Raw genomic sequence first — 18,971 nt, forward strand, 5'->3', positions numbered from 1 at the left:
ACCTGCTCCAGGAGCTTCCACATGGTGGGACTTGTGGGGTGTCCTATGCAGGGCCAGGGGTTGGACTCAATCCTTATGGGTCACTTCCAACCCGAGAGATTCTCTGATTCCATGTTCCTGTGCAGGGCCAGGGGTTGGACTCAATCCTTGTGGGTCACTTCCAACCCGAGAGATTCTCTGATTCCATGTTCCTGTGCAGGGCCAGGGGTTGGACTTGGTCCTTGTGGGTCACTTCCAGCCTGGGAGATTCTGTGATTCCATGTTCCTATGCAGCAAAACTCAGGGTTCTTGGGGATGTCTGAGGCTTCCCTCATCATGGGCATACAGCAATGAAAAGAGGAAGCATCACCAAAAACAGAGAAGTGGCCTTTTTCCATTCCTGGTTTGATTTTCAGATCCATGACCAGTCTGTGGACATGAGCAATCAGCCAAATGCCTCAGTGTGAGCAGCCACAGAGTTTTCTTCACAATTTCCATTTACAGGGATGAGACTTTGTGGCACTGTCAGGAGAAAGCAGGCATGTATTTCATGAAGCCCGAGCCTTGGTTATTTTCCACAGGGAGGCTGTCAGGAAGTGGGGCTCAATCCCTCAGGAATAAAGTAAATCCAATGACAAGCAGTTTCCCCGCTTCTAATATGTAAGCTCACACTGCCAGACGTGGAATACCAAAGGGATGAGTTTTGGCTGCTTTCTGCTCATTACCCAGCTGAGTTAAGCCCACGTTTGTGTTTACCTCAGCCCCGCTGCCTGGGGCAGTTTCGAGGTTGCAGCGGTGCCGTTGCACAGCTCGCCCTGGGACGGGCACGGAGCCCTCCTGTTATGTCTGGGCAGCAGGGATGGAAGGGAAAGCAGAGCAGCCTGACACATCACAGCCAGGCCCACGCTCCCTGTGGTCCCTGTGGCTTGGGGCTGGGCTGAACTCAGAGCCTGGCCCCGGCCACGCCTTTCTGCTCTTTTTAAAGGGTGTAGAAGAGCCGGGTTGCTGTGCCCTGCTTCCTCTGTGGGGAGAGGAGAGCGCTCTTCATGTCCTGGCGAGAGCTGCTGCCCCCCTGGCTGGTGATCGTGGCGGGGCTGACGGGCATCGTGCTGCTCTGTGTCTCCACCAAAGATGTGCCTGTGGCCCCTCTCAGGACCAAGGTAAGGGCTCTCCAAGGGAGGAGACAGGCAGCTAAGCTGGGCTGATTTGTTGCTTTTGACATTATTTTATTATTGAGCTGCTTACAAACCGAGGAGGGAACTGGGACAAGACTGTCAGGACAGGTTGGCATCTTTTAACATGCTGTAGGTTTTCAAACCAGAAACAAACCCACCACTTTGATTGGTCAGGGAATACAGGCTGGATATGGTCCATGGATCTGTGGAGATGCTCAGGGCAGGCTGAGGGGAGGCAGCCCATGGCAGGAGCTGAGCCAGAGCAACAAAGAACCAGTGGTGTCAGTGCAGGGAAGTGCTAGGTCCCGCTCCAAAGTCAGTAGGAATGTGCCCCTGAACTGCTGCTTCTGTCCTAAAAACAAATTGTCTTTCATGCCTTCTTCTCTTTGGTCCTATCTTGATTTCAATCAAAGAGCCAGTGTGCTCCTCACAGCTGGGTCAGGCTGGGGGGGTTAATGCCCACCTGCTCTGTCTCTTGATGCTCCCGTTGCTGAGGTGAGCTCAGTGGCACACCATGGTGTAACCCAACAGAAGGAGGCTATCCTGTGTATTTAGAGATAGCAGCCCTCCTCCATGTTCCTCTCAGAAACAAGTCTGGATTAAAAACCCTTTATTGCTCCTTGTTTTGTCCTTTCCTGGTGTTGAGCTGGACATAAATGTGGTGATCCCTCCCCTTCTCCCTTGCGCTCCCAGCAGCAGCCTCTAATTTTCTGAAGGAGGAAAAAAAAAATCCATATTTCTCCACCAATGCCATTCCTTTCTTCCTCTTCTGCAGCAGCCAACATGTCCCTGCTAGAAACCCGAGCTGTCACTGGTGTGGGAGGGTGCCAGCAGGCTCGGGCAGGGAGCTCCAGCTCCTTCCCTTCCGCATTGCTGCTCCAGCCCAGCCCCAGCCCCTGCCCTGGGTGCCTGGACTGGTGCAACTGGGAGCTCCAGGAGGGCAGCAGGCAGCCAGCCTCATTGAGAGCCTGCAGCCAGCTCAGTCTGGTGCTGAAACCCTTCTGGTGGCATTAACATCAACCTCTCAGGAGGTTTCTCCTCCCACTCAGTCACAGCTCTATTTGTGTGTGAGATCCAGCTTCGACCACACACTGCCACGCAGCTCATGGGTTTCCTTCCTCTCTGGGTAGGAGATATCCCAAACTGGGGTCATGTAATAGGAGCAGAGGAGCCCCAGGCTAGCTCTGGAGCTATTTTGGATGTGGGGACATCCAGAGCTGTGCTGCAGGGTAGTCCAGTGGCCTCCACTTGCTCATCATATACCGAGAGCAGCAAGGCTGGGTCAGCAGCAAACAGACAAACACTGGGGACAAAGAGACAGAGAGCTGCCAGGGGACAAGGGGCTGAGCTGCTCACGTCCACTGCTGCTGCTCTTCCTGCCAAGACATCATCTCTGTCTCTGAGGGCTGCTGTGCTGTACAGTGTCTGTGCTGGTTGCTGCAGCTCCCACAGCTCTGCACACATCAGGGCAAACCTAGCCTGTGTCACACCATCACTGCAGTGGGACATCAAAGAGACACAGGGCTCCTTGGGACAAGTGAGATGCAGCCCTCCAATCCCTGCACAAATGCCTGAGCAAACCAATCAGCAGCAGTTTGAGTCCCAGAATCCGTGGAGAACTCGTACAGTGCCATCTCCCACTGCTTTAGGACCTGTTTTTCCTGAGCTCCAGGTGGCTCAGCTCTCAGGAGCAGCCCTCTGCCTGGTTTCAGGAGCAGCTCCAGCACATGCAACTGTAGGGCTGATGTATTTCTGGGCATTTCTCCACTCCTGCTGTTCCTCATATATATTCAGAAATGCAGATGGTTCCCTGCAAATCCTCATCATCTTCTGGCTTTGGCTGCTCTTTGAATGTAACAAGCAAACTCAAACACTGCAGTGCAGCCCAGGGGTCACCCAGAATACTCTATATGCTGGGTAACCCTACAATATCAATCAGCATGTATTCAGTAGTGGTTTTCAGTAGAATGTTCTGGGGTTTTTCCAGTATGGCATTGTTCTGGATGCTGGCCCATCCCACACCATCCTCTTCATCTACCAGTGGACAACCACCAAGGCAAATGAGACCGGGGTGATCAGAGGATGCAGTTCCTGTCCTGTGCAAGGTAAGGTGCCCATTTCCTGCTCAGTGGTCTGTGAGACTGCCATGGGATGGATGGAAAAACAGAGACCTGTGCATGGACCAGTGCCACAAATTCCTTGGCTCCTGCACCACCCAGCTGTGCACAGAAATGGTGAAGCACAAGTTGCTTCTTTTCAGCATGGCTCTTCTCCACTGGGCAGATTTAGCCACACACAGCTGGACATCAGGCACTTGGCAGTAGCAGTGTCAGGATTTTGGGGCTGCTGCAGGCAGGGAAGCATGCAGAGGGGATGTGCTTGTCCTGATGTCCACATGGATCAGTGGTAGGACCAAGGCTGCTGGAGCTTCTCACCCAGGAGAGGCAGTGAACAGCAATGGAGACAAATCTGACTGCAGGATGACTCCTGGTGTCTTCTGCCTCCTCCTGACTGTGCCATGGGCAGTGAGTGGGGTAGCTCCAGAACAACAGAGCTTGAAAATTGAAAAGACTCCAATCCCCTATATGGCATTTGACAGCACAAGCATGAGTTCAGCTTGCCTTTAGGTGTCCAATTTCAGAGAATTTGGGGGTTTTCCTCACAAATTTGAATCAGTTTGGCCCTGCCAATGCCAGCTGAGAGGGTTTCATGCATTAATGCATGGGGTTTTCCTTCCCTATCTCCTAATCTTGCTTTGATGTTGAAGCCTGGTTGTAGTGGGATGCTGGGAAGGACTGAGCCCTCAGCAGCAGTGTGCTGTGGGAGGGCAGCTGCACAGCAAGCAGGGAACAGGGTTTGTGCCCTTGCAGGCTGTAAACAACACAAATCACACACAGAAGATGCAAGAAGGGCTCCGAAACCTTGTTCATGTTCCTCATTCAGTGGCTGAGTTAAGCAGCAGCTCTGTGAGGCAGTTTGCTGCCAGCAGCAGCACAAGAGGCCCAGGCAGGGCTGGAGCCCAGGTGTGAGTGGCCCTGCCTGCATGGCAGCACAGCCACAGAGAGCAAAGCACCTGCTGAGGGAATCAGGAGGGTGGGGAAGGGAGACTCTTCCTGGGTAGTAGTTCAAAACCACCATTTAAGACCCCATGACTTGCTGGAAAAATGAGTCAAGGCTGGCACACAGCTTCCCTCTGCAGAGCACTGGCTTCCTCCAGGGCAGGGGTGTCTTGCTTGCCAGCAGGGGCTCAGTGGCTGGAGGACAGAGGTGACACATCACCCTCTGTGTCCTTTGCTTATTTCTATAGCAACTAAAGCCACACTTCTTCCTCTGTGGGCTGAGACAGCCTCAGCTGTTGCAGCAGTCATGTGGCTGGTATAGATGTCTCAGCTGCAGAGCTACAGTAGTCTTAGTGTAATTTGGGATTTCTATGCACATTTTGGTCCCAGTTCCATATTTTAGCAGGATGGATACCTGGAAGACCTCCTTCATTCCACCTGTGACAGATTCTGTCTTAACCGTGTCCTAGGATAGCAATCTTTGGGGTAACAGCTCTCACAGTTCTCCCATAACTTCCCTTGAAATTCCATTCTGTTCCATGGTCCTCAGGTCCAGGAGTCTCCAGCTACTCAGATTCTCCTCAGAAAGCTGGGAAGAGCTTGGAGCCATGTTTGAACTGGGCCCAGAACGAGATCCCAGCAGAGCAGCACAGCCAAACCCCCCTGTACCTGGGAGCCACTGCCAGCATGAGGCAGCTAAAGTGAGTGAATGTTGCAAACCCACACCCAGAGACCAGCACACATCAGGGGATCATTCTGTAACAGGCAGGGTGAGCCACCCCTAATGTGCTAGCCAGGTAAAGCTTCCCCAGGCCCTGAGGAGAGGAGCATGGCATGGCTGTGTCTCCATGTGCTGCCCCAGGCAGCCATGAAGATGACAGTCCTGCAACTGCTGCCAGGCTGGCAGTGTCTCCTTCACAATGACACTTTCACAATTAGTACTTGGGAAAACACCCATCAGTGTGGAAGCTCAAGTGGTTTCAGTTTGTGTGACAGCCCAAGGGCTTCTTGTCAAGCACATTGGAAATGGTGGTGAGAAGGTTCCCCTTATCCCACACGCTCTTGTGGACCCTCTTGTCAGTCACCACATTACTGGGACCTTTATCTCCTTTTAGACACTGGGGAAAAGTGAGGTCTGGAGGGGAGCAGGCCAGTGGGATAGGGCCAGAGGATTTCCTCAGTGACAGAGGGTACTGAGGTCCTAAATTCTTAAACAGTGGCACAATTGTTCAAACCAGCCCTCTGCTGTTCTTGCCCCCAGTGCCATGTGAGGGGAGAGGGAAGCAGCAGCAGGAGTGGGATTGTCACTGTGTCTCTGGGCTACTCCCAAAGCAGGGAGCACAACAGAAGCCCTGCAGTGTGCCCCCACTGCAGGCAGCTCCTGGCAGGGTCCTGTAACATCAAATGTGCCTTCTTTTTCTTTTGTGTTTAGCCTCACCCATCCCATCCTCTCTGCCAGTCTCCTTGCAGCTCTGACTGACACCCTGAAGTCATCCCCCTTCAGCTTTCAAGGGGCACAGATCCTGTCCAGCCCAGAGGAAGAAGCATTCAATTGGGTTGCTGTTAACTACGTCCTGGAGAACTTCTTCAAGGTAAAGGATGATTCTCCCTGGGGCACACAGAGCTGGGCTGAGCAGCTCCTGTTAAGAGACAGACACAAGTGGTGGGATGGGTAAACCCCTGTACTTAAAACAATGCTTCAGCACAACTTCCACTGCCTTTCAGAGGAGGCAGCTTAGATCCAGCACCAGCTGGTTGAGGTGAGGAGGTGAGGCCCTGGCACAGGGTGCCCAGAGCAGCTGGGGCTGCCCCTGGATCCCCCCACCCCTGGCAGTCCCCAAGGCCAGGTTGGACAGAGCTTGGAGCAGCCTGGGACAGTAGAAGGTGTCCCTGCCCATGGCAGGGGGTTGGAATGAGGTGAGCTTTAATATTCCTCCCAACCCAAACCATTCTGTGGTTCCATGGCCATTACTAGGCTGAAGAACCAAATCTGCTCTGGCCTTCCATGAACTATCCATGCATAGGACACATCCTTCCATGACCTATCCATGCATCCTCCCATGAACTATCCATGCATAGGACACATCCTTCCATGACCTATCCATGCATAGGACACATCCTACCATGACCTATCCATGCATCCTTCCATTAACTATCCATGCATCCTTCCATGACCTATCCATGCATCCTTCCATGACCTATCCATGCATAGGACACATCCTTCCATGAACTATCCATGCATCCTTCCATGAACTGTCCATGCATCCTTCCATGACCTATCCATGCATAGGACACATCCTTCCATGAACTATCCATGCATCCTTCCATGAACTATCCATGCATAGGACACATCCTTCCATGAACTATCCATGCATCCTCCCATGAACTATCCATGCATCCTTCCATGACCTATCCATGCATCCTTCCATGAACTATCCATGCATAGGACACATCCTTCCATGACCTATCCATGCATAGGACACATCCTTCCATGAACTATCCATGCATCCTTCCATGACCTATCCATGCATCCTTCCATGAACTATCCATGATAGTTCCCTAGCAGACATGGGGCTCCCTGGCCAGCACATCCAGGATGCTCATGTGGGTGACCTTACACAGCCTGGCCATGGGGCATCTCCAGGAGCTCCAGTGCAGCTGTAGCTCAGTGCCTCTGTCAAACAGGAGTTGCTGGTGTTTGAGGAGTGCTGTGGGATTCCCACTGGAGTCCAGCTGGCCCATGGGGAGTCTTGTGAATGGCAGAGAAGCAGATTCTGTTGCTGCCAAAGCAAAAGCCTCTCTCAGTGAGACACCAGGGAGGCCTGCTCTGTATTTAGAAGGCAATTGCTAAACAAAAAGAAAATAATTTCAGTTTCCTTGTTTCACCCATCACTTCTCAAGCCAAAGGATCTCAAAAATAACTCAGAGGGCAAGAGAAAGTGGGTTAGACTGAGTTATTCCTCATCAGGGATGTGAAAAGTAATTCTGATAACCAGCAGCAAGCACTCACTGGTTAGGGGATTGTCAGACCTGTTGGCAGCCTCCTCCAGCCAGGCACAGAGTGTTTGCCCCATGTAAACTCTCCTGCCTGCACTGCAAACGTCAGCATTGCCAAAGTCAGTTCTGCAGGACTCCAGGAGATGATGCCACACGGTTCCTCTGACAGAAGGGTCACTTTAGTACCAAGGCAGCACTTGAAACCCATATCTGCCCTCTTGGAAATGTCCCTGCCACTCCCCAGCACCCTCTGCACTGTCCCCTTCTCCTGCCTGCTGGGACCACTGCCAGTGCAGCCATCCAGCCTGGGCAGCCCTGTTTGCCCCCACAGGCTGGGGGAAGGCTCTGTGCAGGTGGCAGTGCCTGTACACTGGCACTGTTCCCTCCAAAGCCACTGCTTCAGCATCCTTATGTCCTGTGGGCAAAAAAGGGTTGGGCTGTGGGCACCATGGAGCTGCTTTCCCTCCCTGTGCACTAATGGTGCCACTTGGCTGTGACCGAGATGCAGAAGGCTCAAGGATTGATCTCTCTTGTTCTTTTTGGGTCAGTACAACTGGCAAGGGCAGCTGGTGCCCTCTAGGAAGGGCATGGCAGCCGTCCTGGCCGTGGGAAGAACCTCAGCACTGCTCACTTCTGAGCTGGAAGAGCAGCAGCAGGCGCCAGAGGAGGGAGTGAGGCTGCAGCTCTACGGGCAGACACGCAGGGTGCACACCCGGCACTGCCCCTGCCACGGCACGGAGCAGCTCCGCAGCAGCCTGGTGTCTGTGCTCCTGCAGGTGAGGGTGAGGGGGAGGGTGAGGGGGAGTGGTAGTGTGAGTGTCTGCTGTCTGTGCTCCTGCAGGTGAGGGTGAGGGTAAGGGTAAGGGGGAGTGTCTGCTGTCTGTGCTCCTGCAGGTGAGGGTGAGGGTAAGGGTAAGGGGGAGTGTCTGCTGTCTGTGCTCCTGCAGGTGAGGGTGAGGGTAAGGGTAAGGGGGAGTGTCTGCTGTCTGTGCTCCTGCAGGTGAGGGGGAGAGTGAGGGTGAGGGTGAGTGTCTGCTCTCTGTGCTCCTGCAGGTGAGGGGGAGTGTGAGTGTGAGTGTCTGCTCTCTGTGCTCCTGCAGGTGAGGGGGAGTGTGAGTGTGAGTGTCTGCTCTCTGTGCTCCTGCAGGTGAGTGTGAGGGGGAGTGGGAGGGTGAGTGTGAGTGGGAGTGTCTGCTCTCTGTGCTCCTCCAGGTGAGGGGGAGTGGGAGTGGGAGTGTGAGGGGGAGTGTCTGCTCTCTGTGCTCCTGCAGGTGAGGGTGAGGGGGAGTGTGAGTGTGAGGGGGAGTGTCTGCTGTCTGTGCTCCTGCAGGTCAGGGGGAGTGGGAGTGTGAGTGTGAGTGTCTGCTCTCTGTGCTCATCCAGCTGAGTGTGAGTGTGAGTGTCTGCTCTCTGTGCTCATCCAGCTGAGTGTCAGTGTGAGTGTGAGTGTCTGCTCTCTCTGTTCATCCAGGTGAGTGTGAGTGTGAGTGTCTGCTCTCTCTGCTCATCCAGGTGAGTGTGAGTGTGAGTGTCTGCTCTCTCTGCTCATCCAGGTGAGTGTGAGTGTGTCTGCTCTCTCTGCTCATCCAGCTGAGTGTGAGTGTGAGTGTCTGCTCTCTCTGCTCATCCAGGTGAGGGGGAGTGGGAGGGTGAGGGTGAGTGTGAGTGTGAGTGTCTGCTCTCTCTGCTCATCCAGTGCCTGCTCAGGGGCACAACGCCACCAAATGGCAGCTGCACGAGGTGTGGAAATGAGCCAAGTGTCGATCACTGGAAAGTCAGTCCCTCTTTAGTAGAGGCTGTTTCCATACATTAGAAAAACCCAGTGCATTTGTAAAGCAGACACACAGGCACCAATTCAAGGGTTTCCTACTTACAGGTTCTGTTTGGCTCCTACTTAACACACACAAGCAAAAATTGCTCTTCAGAGGTGTCAACATCACCTTCAGGGTGAGGAGAGGCAAGGCTTGCCTTGGCTCCCAGGAACTGCTCCTCCATCCTAGAATGGGAGCACCCAGGAACCAACTGGGACCTTCCATTTGGGATAGTTCCTTTGCTGACTTTAACGCTGAAGCATCTTTAAAAGAGCAATATTTCATTTTGAAAACATGCCAGTGTTTTGGTGCTTCCAAACTTTATTTCACTTGGGGAATGGGGGGGAGTAAAAGAGTAGTATAGGATGGTACAAACTCAAGAATCACTGTAGTCCTCATCAAAATTATTTTTTTCAGGAAATAACTGCTCCCTGCCCCTTCACTTTCTTCCCTATAAACCCCACTTGTCTTTATTTATCCATCACACATTGGACACCAATTTCACCACAGTTATAGTGGTAAATTGCTAGAGATAAGAACCACTGATTCTTGCAGGGTTGAACCATGCTAGAGATAAAAACCACTGATTCTTGCAGGGTTGAACCATGCTAGAGATAAGAACCACTGATTCTTGTGGGCCTGAACCATGTGGAAGGCAGATCAGAACAGCCTTCCTCTTGCAACTAGAAAGAGCACAGGATGCATGAGATTGTATTTGTGCTCAAAGGGAGGGTGGTAGGGCTGGGACTCATCACCTCTCAGCAGGTCCAGTCACTGCACTGACCCTGAGCTCAGCTGGGACCTGGCTGGGCTTCGTGGTTGACTCAAGATTTGCCATAAAATTTGGCAAAGCTTTCACAGCCTCCCTGCTCAATCTCAGCACTGGGTGTTTAGGGAAAGCTGTTCCTAACCTTGTTACATTTTGTCTTCCTGTGTGAAGCCCTGGGATGCCAATGTCCTCTCTTGCTCCTTGTTTTACTCTGCCTCCAGGATCAGAGAAGTGCTAAAACCGTGTCCAATCCCTGCTGGCCCCTCAGCTACTCCCAGGAGGTGCAGTGGCAATCGGTGCATGCTGGGCCTTGTGCTGCCAGTGATGACACCTGGGACATCCCTGGCCCCAGGGAGGTCTTCAACATCACAGGCTCCAGCAATCCTACAGCCTGCATGAACCTCGTGCAAAACCTGCTCAACTCTTCCTCCTCCTCCTGCAGCTTCTTCAGCAGTGGTCTCAAGCCCCTTCAGACCAGGCTTCTGGTGAGTTCTCATTTACACTGGGGTAAGCAACTGGCATGAGGAACCCATGAAATGGGACCAGTTTGACCATTAATCAATACAGTGGGAATGCATCCAGACCATGACACTCCTCCCTCTCCCCCTCACTGCCACACAGCTGTTCAAACATGGACCACTGGCTTCCCACAGGGACTGTGGGGGAGCTTTTTTCATCTATGTCTCCTCAATGTTGCTGCTGAGACCAGCTCTAGGGCTCCATGGAGCCAGCAGGGATGGGACAGTCAGGAGTTGAGTGCTGAGCAGGAGCCAGCAGGGATGGGACAGTCAGGAGCTGTGTGCTGAGCAGGAGCCAGCAGGGATGGGACAGTCAGGAGCTGTGTGCTGAGCAGGAGCCAGCAGGGATGGGACAGTCAGGAGCTGTGTGCTGAGCAGCTCTTCCCACACCAGGCCTGTGGTAAAGCTGGAGATCCTCTGCCCCTCTCTTACCAACTTCTGGTCATGCTGCCCCACAAGCACCTTTCTGCCTGAGAACCTGGGCTTAGTGGCCAAAGTCATTGGATTGTTTAGCCAGGAGTAGCTCAAGATCCTAGGACAAGCTGAGGGCATTTCCAGGGAGGCTAACTATGGAAATTTCCCCAGCTCCCTGCTCCTGAGTCTCCCATGGACATGGTGCTGAGGAGCATTGGGATCATCTCCTACTCCTCAGCACTGGTGAGGTTACACCATGAATATTGTGCTCAGTTTTGGGCAAGAAGGACACTGAGGGGCTGGAGCATGTCCAGGGAAGGGAAGGGAGCTGGGGAAGGGGCTGGAGCCCCAGGAGAGGCTGAGGGAGCTGGGCAGGGGCTGAGCCTGGAGCAAAGGAGGCTCAGGGGGCCCTTGTGGCTCTGCACAGCTCCTGACAGGAGGGGACAGCCAGGGGGGGCCGGGCTCTGCTCCCAGGGAACAGGGACAGGAGAGAGAATGGCCTCAAGCTGTGCTAGAAGAGGTTTAGACTGGATATTAGGGAAAATTTCTTCACCCAAGGGTTGTCAAGCCCTGGCATGGGCTGCCCAGGGCAGTGGTGGAATCACCATCCCTGGTGGGATTTAAAAGCTGTGTAGGATGCGGCACTTGGGGACATTGTTTAGTGGTGGGCTTGGCAGTTCTGGGTTAATAGCTGAACTTGATTTTAGACATCTTCTGCAACCAATATGAGTTTTTGATTCTATGACCAGTCTACTTATCCAGGCAGGGCCAGGAAGGCTGCAGGATGCATGCTGGGAACAGATCTGTTTCCATCTCCACACACAACAGCTGTGTTCATGTCCCTTGAGCCCTTCCAGGGCACTGGAACCAACCCTGCACACCAAGGGCACCCTGGCAATGCTCAGCCACTGCCCCTCACTTGCCTAGGGGCAATTTCTGGTGTGCAGGGCAAGGACACAGGGCACAGTCCCACCTGATTGATTATTTCTGCTGTTGTAGGTGGTTTCTGAGGCCATGGACTTCATGAGAGGAACTGCACCTTCTCCTGACTTGGGCCAGGCTGTCCAGAGGCTGTGTGGGATGTCTGTCAAAGAGGTAACTGTGGAGTAACTCTGTGTGCAGGGAGGGAGGGAAGCAAGGAACAATTTGCTGCAAAAGCCCTCAGGGCTCAGACTGAGAGCTGTAACTTACCAGCTCCCTCAGGGAAAATTTTGGATTTGTCTGGATTTTGTGGATTTTGGTTTTTTGTGGGGCTTTTCTTTGGGTTTGTTTTTTTGTTTGTTTGGTTGGTTGGTTTGGTTTTTTTTTTTACTTTGAAGAAACAAGCTCCACTTATTTTCCTTCCTCTCAAATCCCAGCTGCTGCTGGTAACACCTAGACCTAATTCAATGAAAAGTCCACAAATACCTTTTACAGTATTTTAAGGAGTAAACAGAAAGGTTGTCTACTCACTCCTGCACATCACCTTGGTCTTTCTGTTATCCTTCTGTCCTTAAGTGCAAGGGACACGTCCACTCAGACTCCAGGGTTGCTCCCATTTCACCTGGGCCCGTGGAGCCCAAGCCAGAGGGAGTTTGTCACTTCTTTCCCTGAGTTGGTGGTTATGAGGTCACCCTCATTTGCATTTCCACTGATGGAGCATCCCCAGTAACATTCAAATGGGGCAATTTCTCAGGTTTGTTAATGAGCCATAAGCAGTCCCCTAAAGCATTCTCTTCTGGAAGGAGGAGAAAGATCCCAATGTTCCAGCTGGGAGAAAGGCTGCAGCATCAGCTCAACCTAATTAGAGAGCAGGGAATCAATCCTACCAAGCAAGTCACCAGCAAGGCAACCTGGCTGTCAGTCCTGCTGCTCTTGGATCTGCCTTAGTCAGATGGGAACACAGTAACAGATGACATGGATTTCTGCCCACAGCCCAGGGAGTGCAGGAAACGTGGCTTCAGTCTGCACAGGACACAAACCCCTCCTCCAGTCCCACAGCCAGTTTCACAATAGGAAAGGAGAGGCTGTAGCAGGCCTGAAATTCAGCTCTTATTTACTTCTCTTCTTTTTCTCCCCCATCTTCTTTTTTTTGTTGTTGTTGTTCTGGAAATGGCACCAGCTGATTAGGGAGTCCCAAGCAAGCCTGGATACACTTGTTGATTACTGCACTGTGTCTGCCTTCATCTTCCATCTCAGTACAAGAGGATACACACTTGACTTTGACCAGCCTGCCTGGACTGCATTCCAGAAGGTCAGTCCCTAGAGCACAGTGCTCCCAGTGAGCAGGAGGCTGCTCCCAGCACAGCCAGCCTGCTCCCACACGGACAGGCCCTAACCAGCTGGGCTTCTCCAGCAGGACACTTTTGTAAAATGGATTCACAGCTGTGATAAACAAGAAAACCAGTGTCAAAGAGCCAGGGATTAGACTTGTCCTCTCTGAAAAACACGTGGGTTTAAAAAAAAAATTCAAAAATCTTCTGTGGATCAGCACTATCTTTAGAAATCTGTGTTGACAGGGAAGGAAGTACAGCTTGACCTCCACTTAATGCTAAGGACAAGCTGCTGGTAACATTTCCTGAGCCAAAAGGTGCTTCCCTACCTTTCTGCAACCATCTTCATACTCATGAGGGTTGATAAATACCTTATCATCATAGAATCCTAGACTGCTTTTGGATTGGAAGGAAACTTAAAGCTCCTCTCATTCCACCTCTGCCATGGGCAGGGACACCTTCCACTATCTCCAATCCCCATCCAACCTGGCCTTGGGCACTTCCAGAGATCCAGGGGCAGCCACAGCTTCTCTGGGCACTCATCACCCTCCCAGAGAAGAATTTCTTCCTAATATCTAATAATCTAACCTAATCTGTAATAAGATCTGAAATTGCCCCAGGATCTGGAGGCCCTAAGGACAGGGGAATTAGATTCAGGTCATCCCCTTCACAAAAGAAAAGAAAGCCTGTTCCTAGACCTCTTCAGAACTGACAATCACAGCCATGGTCCCACTGAGCAGGGCCAAGTAGTGACCATCAGAAAAGGCAAGGTAATGAGGTAGGTCCAGGATCCCCAGGGAGCCCAGCCTGGAAAGACAGAAACAAGCAACCTAAACCATAGGTCTGAGGTTCAACCAGGGCCAGAGAGACAACTATCCACAATGCAGACTTGAGATCCACTAGAACAACCCATCAGAGAACAGAGAACAGCCCTCCCTGCAGCAGAGCTCAGGAGAGAGGGGGCTGCCCAGGCCAGAGTGACATGGAGTGCCCATGCCCACGGGCAGAGGTGTGGGTGGAAGTACCATTAAGGCCTGTTGGTGTTCTCAGGGCACTCAGAGTGGGAGAGCTCCTCTCTGCAAGCCAAATCCTTGCATCAGTCTCAGATAATACATCCAAAGCCTTGGGCCCATGCACACAACCACAGCTGGGGTCCAGGCCATGCTCCTTCTCTTCTGACCTCTCCTTTTTATTTCAATAGATGGGTGACAGATCATCTGGCTGGACTCTTGGCTACCTGCTGAGTCTGACCAGCAGCATCCCCCAGGACAGCCCCAGCTCCCTCAAGGGCATCGAGCCGGGGGTCTGGTCCTTGCTCCTGGTCCTCTTCGTGGTGCTGCTCGTGGGCTCCTTCCTGCGCATCTCGTACCAAGTGATGGCCAAGGAGAGCAGCCCCAGCCACAGGAACAGCAGCGTTTTCGATGACTGAGGGTTCTCTGTGACTCAGGACTTGGCAGAGCACAGTTAACAGGGTCCAGACAGAATCACACTGGAGGATGTAAGTGAGTTTCCTGCAGGGCTCCCAGCAACTTGCTGGTACTTGCACTGCTGTACTTTGAGACAATGGAGCCTGCTCCACAGGAAGTCTGTGATTCCTGGTGGATGGCAAACTACTCATTCTCCAAACAAGAACAGCCTGCATGGCTCTTCCTTGGGCTACAGCTGGGATTACTCATGTCAGACATGAAATGATGCCTCTGAGCAGGCAGGCCCTGAGCTGTTGTGAAGCCAATACTGTATAATCCTGTCAAATCAGAAGAGGTGGTGTCTGAAAAATGTGCTCTGTCCTCTTCTGTTGCCTCTCAAGAGATGATACCTGCAGTATTGCTATTAGTGAAGACTGGAGGGGCATTAAAACAGAGTCAGAATATAAGAGCCAACTGCTTCCCTGTTCTAGGGAAAATGCAGGTATGTTCTGTCTGATCTGTCTGTGCTTCCATGTCAGTGATGGTGGCCATGTGTCCCTTCCAATGAACACTCCTTGCTGACCAGGAATCCTTCAAAACCAATCTTTCTTAGTCTTGGCCTCTACGAAATGTGCAGAGGATCAAAGGAGAAACAAAGGGCACAGACACAAAGCTGAGTTTTTGTCTCTCAGCTGAGTCATGGCCACACAGGGTTAAAATTGCCAATTTAAACTCTTTAATAAGGACTCAAATGAACACATTTAATTTCACATTTACTAAAGCTGGGCTCCTGCTGGGCTGAGGCTCACCTGTTTGTTCATTTGCACTGACCTGCTTCTCTTGCTGACTCTGGAAGTGTCTCAGCTGACACTGCCCTTTAGAGCAGAGCAGACTCAGGAACAGAAGCTTTCTGAATTGTCACTTTCATATTTCACCATGACCAGAGTTACTTTATGATCTAATAATCAGCATTCCCCTGGGACCTGGCAGTCATTCCAGCTCCTCTGCTCTGTTCTGCACGTCTGAAAGATGAGGTGCTGTACAAATTCTGAGTTACTGTGAGGAAAAGGGATCGATTCACAAGCACTGTCCTTTGACTAAGGCATTTAGAGCTCTCTTCTCAACTGCTTCAGAGACTTAAAACACACAGACTGTTAAGAGCCTCGGGGACAAGTGTCTCCAAGGCTTTTCAGACCACTTTAAACAGAAATGTAAATGCTCACAGATGCAGTGGTGAGCCTTGCAGGATTTTTAAAGCTACCATGGCACCTAAATCCTTTCAAATCTGATTATTCGTCCCTTGTGCTCCCAACTGATAATATAGGACACACACACCCCATAATATTGGGGTATTCATGCATTTTCAGGCCAATTAATGAAGGCTTGGAACCTGCCAGTCAAGTTTAGAGGGCTGTGGAAACAGACTTAAGCTTCATATTCATTTCTTTGAGTTGCACGTTAGATATTTTTAAATGTATCATGTCATTAAAGATGTTTTAATAGACTGTCTGTGTTATTCTTGGCAAGAGATCAAAGCAGGGGGGTTACTGTGAACACAGAGTGAAACAGGGAGCAGGATGGGAGTGCTGCTGCTGCCTCTTCTCGAGAGCTGTTTTGCTGTGTACTTTTGGGGTACACAATGAGAACCCCTGAAGGCACTTTCCAGTGAAAGAAAAAGATTTCAGATAACCTGACTGCTGGGATTTAGCTGATGAGAGACATGCCTACACCTTTTGATGTGTTCTTTGCTCAAACCATCTGAAGAAGGTAGGAGGCATCCAGGCAAGGTGGCAGAGAAAAAATAAAGAGGTTATCATGGAGTCAGCAATATCAGGGAAATTCCTGAGACTTCACTCATCCTGCACCTGGAAATGCAATCCTTTAACAGAGCTCTGCCCCAGTGACCTGACAGCATAGGGGTGAGCTCTGGGATTCCTGGCTCACGTTTGGAACATGCCAAGGAAGAATCCCAGCACTGTCAGAAATGGAAAGAAGCCAGTGAGATGCCAGGAACTCCTGGACTCCAGGTGCTCTGGCCTGTCAGCCACGGCACCTTCTTGAATTGGAACAGATCACAGGGTCCAAGAGGAAAGGATGGCAGCCAGACCTTCCCCAAGCTCTTGTTTAGAAGCTTTGGGACTTCCACACAGGTAATAAGTGAGTAATTAGGCAATGAGCTCAGCGTGGCCTCCTGACACTTCACTTTTGCCTTGCACATGCCACTGAATTAAATCCCTGCCCCTTGAGCCACCTTGACAATGAACACTGTCTGCCATGAAGAAAACCACAACCACTTCTTTTTCTGACAGATATAAACATTTATAGATGTTTTTACTAGATGATAAGATAGATTGGGATTTTTAAACTGGTGTTTTGGTAATAAAGAAAGGCATAAAATAATAAAATGGGGAACCCATGAGAAGAAAGGGTAATATATTCCTTCCTCCCTGCTCTCTATAGAGCAGCTTGTTCATGTCAGCCCCACAATAAGTTTGCAGAATAAATCTCCAGGTTGCCTGGACAGCCAAAATCTACTTAAAAGGAGATTCTAGATGAACTCACTCACTTTGAAACAAAGATGCTTGCAGGCCTTTGGTTACAATTCAACCTTGGAAATGATAAATAATGAGGATTTTCTAACCGTCTGTAAATTCTTTATGTTTATATACAGGGCCCTCACTTCTCACTCAGGCTGAACCATGGCAGAGATCTTCTGGCAGATAATAAAGTCTGCTGATGGGCAACTGCAGTTCTGCTGCTGTCAGCAAATACCAATAAGAAGGAAATAAAAGTATTAGATTAAAAAAAAATTGACACCAGAAAGCACTTTCTCTATTTTAGCTTCAGATACACAACAGGGTGACTGATCTGCCCCTGGCTATTAGGGCTTAACTCTCATTTAGGTATCCCAAAGCACCATGGATTCTTACCAGTACATCCCATCTGAGTTGTCCCAATCAATTCCCATGAATATTGAAGGAAATAGTTTGTTGCCTGCAGTTCCCCTCTGCAGCACCCACAGGGCCTGAGTTGTTTCTTTCTTCCCATTCTGACATACCCAGGCTCCCTGTGGTAGGAGAGACCCAAGCTGAGGCCTTGGAATCCACAACTCTTAAGGAGAAAACCCAGCAGAACATGAGAGGAATGCCTTTCATGGCTGGATTTAGTAAATTTTCATGTTGTTCTTCTACCCTGCCTCTGATCCTGTCTCTGAGTGTCTCTCCAGAGAAGCAGGCAGCCATATGATGTTTATATCCTACCTCATGGACTGTCACTCCTACTTCAAGAGCTAATTCTGAACACACTGAAGAAAAACAGGCCTGAAGGAATACTGGGATCAGAAAACCTGCAATTTTTGCCACAGCTTTCTTAATATAAAAGTCCTCTCCCAATGCCATCAAACCCAGGCAAGTCCCAGTGTTTTGGTGTTTTCTGAGTGCAGACATCAGTGCACACTGAGGTGACCAGGTTCCCCCCATGTGAGATACTCCCAGCCCTCCTGCAGTGGGATGCTGCCAGATCCCTGTTCAGGTCACACAGACACAGAGCAGGAACTGCTGCAGCAGTGGTGTGCAATGCCAGGGATCAGGCACGAGAGGGAGGCTGGCACAGCACCCCTAAAAGCCTGAGGAAATCTCTGACACAGCCAGCAGCTTCTCCCACAAATGACATCACTTAGCAAGGAGGCTTCTCAGGGAACACCTCGGGGATGCAGGGGAAAGCCACTGCAGTATGGGAACTCTCTGTGTGGGATGTGAAAGCCACTCTGACCAGGGATTTAAGAAGTCATGGCAGTGGAAGAAGTCCTGTGTGCAGGGAGACAAGCACTAGCATGGAATATGGATGAAGGCTGTTTTGGAAACAAGAAGGAGAAAGAATAATCCCTACCAGGAAGAGAAATGCCCTGAGAATGAAGAGGAGGTTTGAGAGAGACAGAGGAATGACAAAATCAACTTTTGTGTGAAGGAAAGCTTATTTTTGTTCACAGCAGGGGTGTCACCATATGTGCACCTCATGACCGAATTAGTCACCACTTCTTGGTGGAAAGTCTCAGGGGAAACAGATCCTCCACGTGGAAGAAGGCAACAGCTATCAGGCTTATCACTGGACAGGGAGCAGCAGCAGAGCTGTGGAGCCTTCATGGGAACAATGTTCAAAGTTCACAGGTTTCAAACACGAAGGAGATGTAAATGGCCAATTAATGCTGAACACTACACAAAGTAAAAGCTGGTTTAGCATTACCTCGTCTCACACTATGACAGAAAATGTTAAACAGTCCTGGAGTGAAAGCTCTGAAGGGACAGACTCACAGGCCTGTGAATGGAGTTACTCAGTGGAAATTATCAAACCAAGTGGAAGGAGCTCTTCTTCCACACCAATCATAGTCAAACCACAGGACTCATCAGGACAGGAGGCTGTTCATGCCATAAGTTTACATAGCTGCAAAAGGTGGTTGGATAAATTCATAATAACCCATTGGGGCTATTAAACAAAAAGTTACTTGCTTGTGGCTAAAGAATTGCCCCAACCATCTGCCACATCCATATCTGTTTGCCCTGTTCCTCTTTGGTAACTGCTGCAGAGCATTAGA

At 50.8% G+C, this 18,971-nt stretch overlaps 1 protein-coding gene across 1 annotated transcript; it reads left to right on the forward strand.

The window, feature by feature from the left end:
• The first annotated feature begins 1,010 nt into the window (after window positions 1–1,010).
• LOC139603219 (ectonucleoside triphosphate diphosphohydrolase 2-like) lies at window positions 1,011–15,884 on the forward strand. Its single transcript, XM_071453810.1, has 9 exons — window positions 1,011–1,139; window positions 3,142–3,259; window positions 4,764–4,914; window positions 5,646–5,805; window positions 7,759–7,986; window positions 10,012–10,275; window positions 11,722–11,817; window positions 12,824–12,955; window positions 14,176–15,884. The coding sequence occupies exons 1-9, from the start codon at window positions 1,026–1,028 to the stop codon at window positions 14,401–14,403; spliced, it is 1,491 nt and encodes a 496-aa protein (XP_071309911.1). The 5' UTR covers window positions 1,011–1,025; the 3' UTR covers window positions 14,404–15,884.
• The last annotated feature ends 3,087 nt before the right edge of the window (window positions 15,885–18,971 follow it).

This window comes from Agelaius tricolor, unplaced genomic scaffold, assembly GCF_023055355.1.
Source record: "Agelaius tricolor isolate 1412-34295 unplaced genomic scaffold, bAgeTri1.0.p SCAF_37, whole genome shotgun sequence".
Taxonomy (NCBI): domain Eukaryota; kingdom Metazoa; phylum Chordata; class Aves; order Passeriformes; family Icteridae; genus Agelaius; species Agelaius tricolor.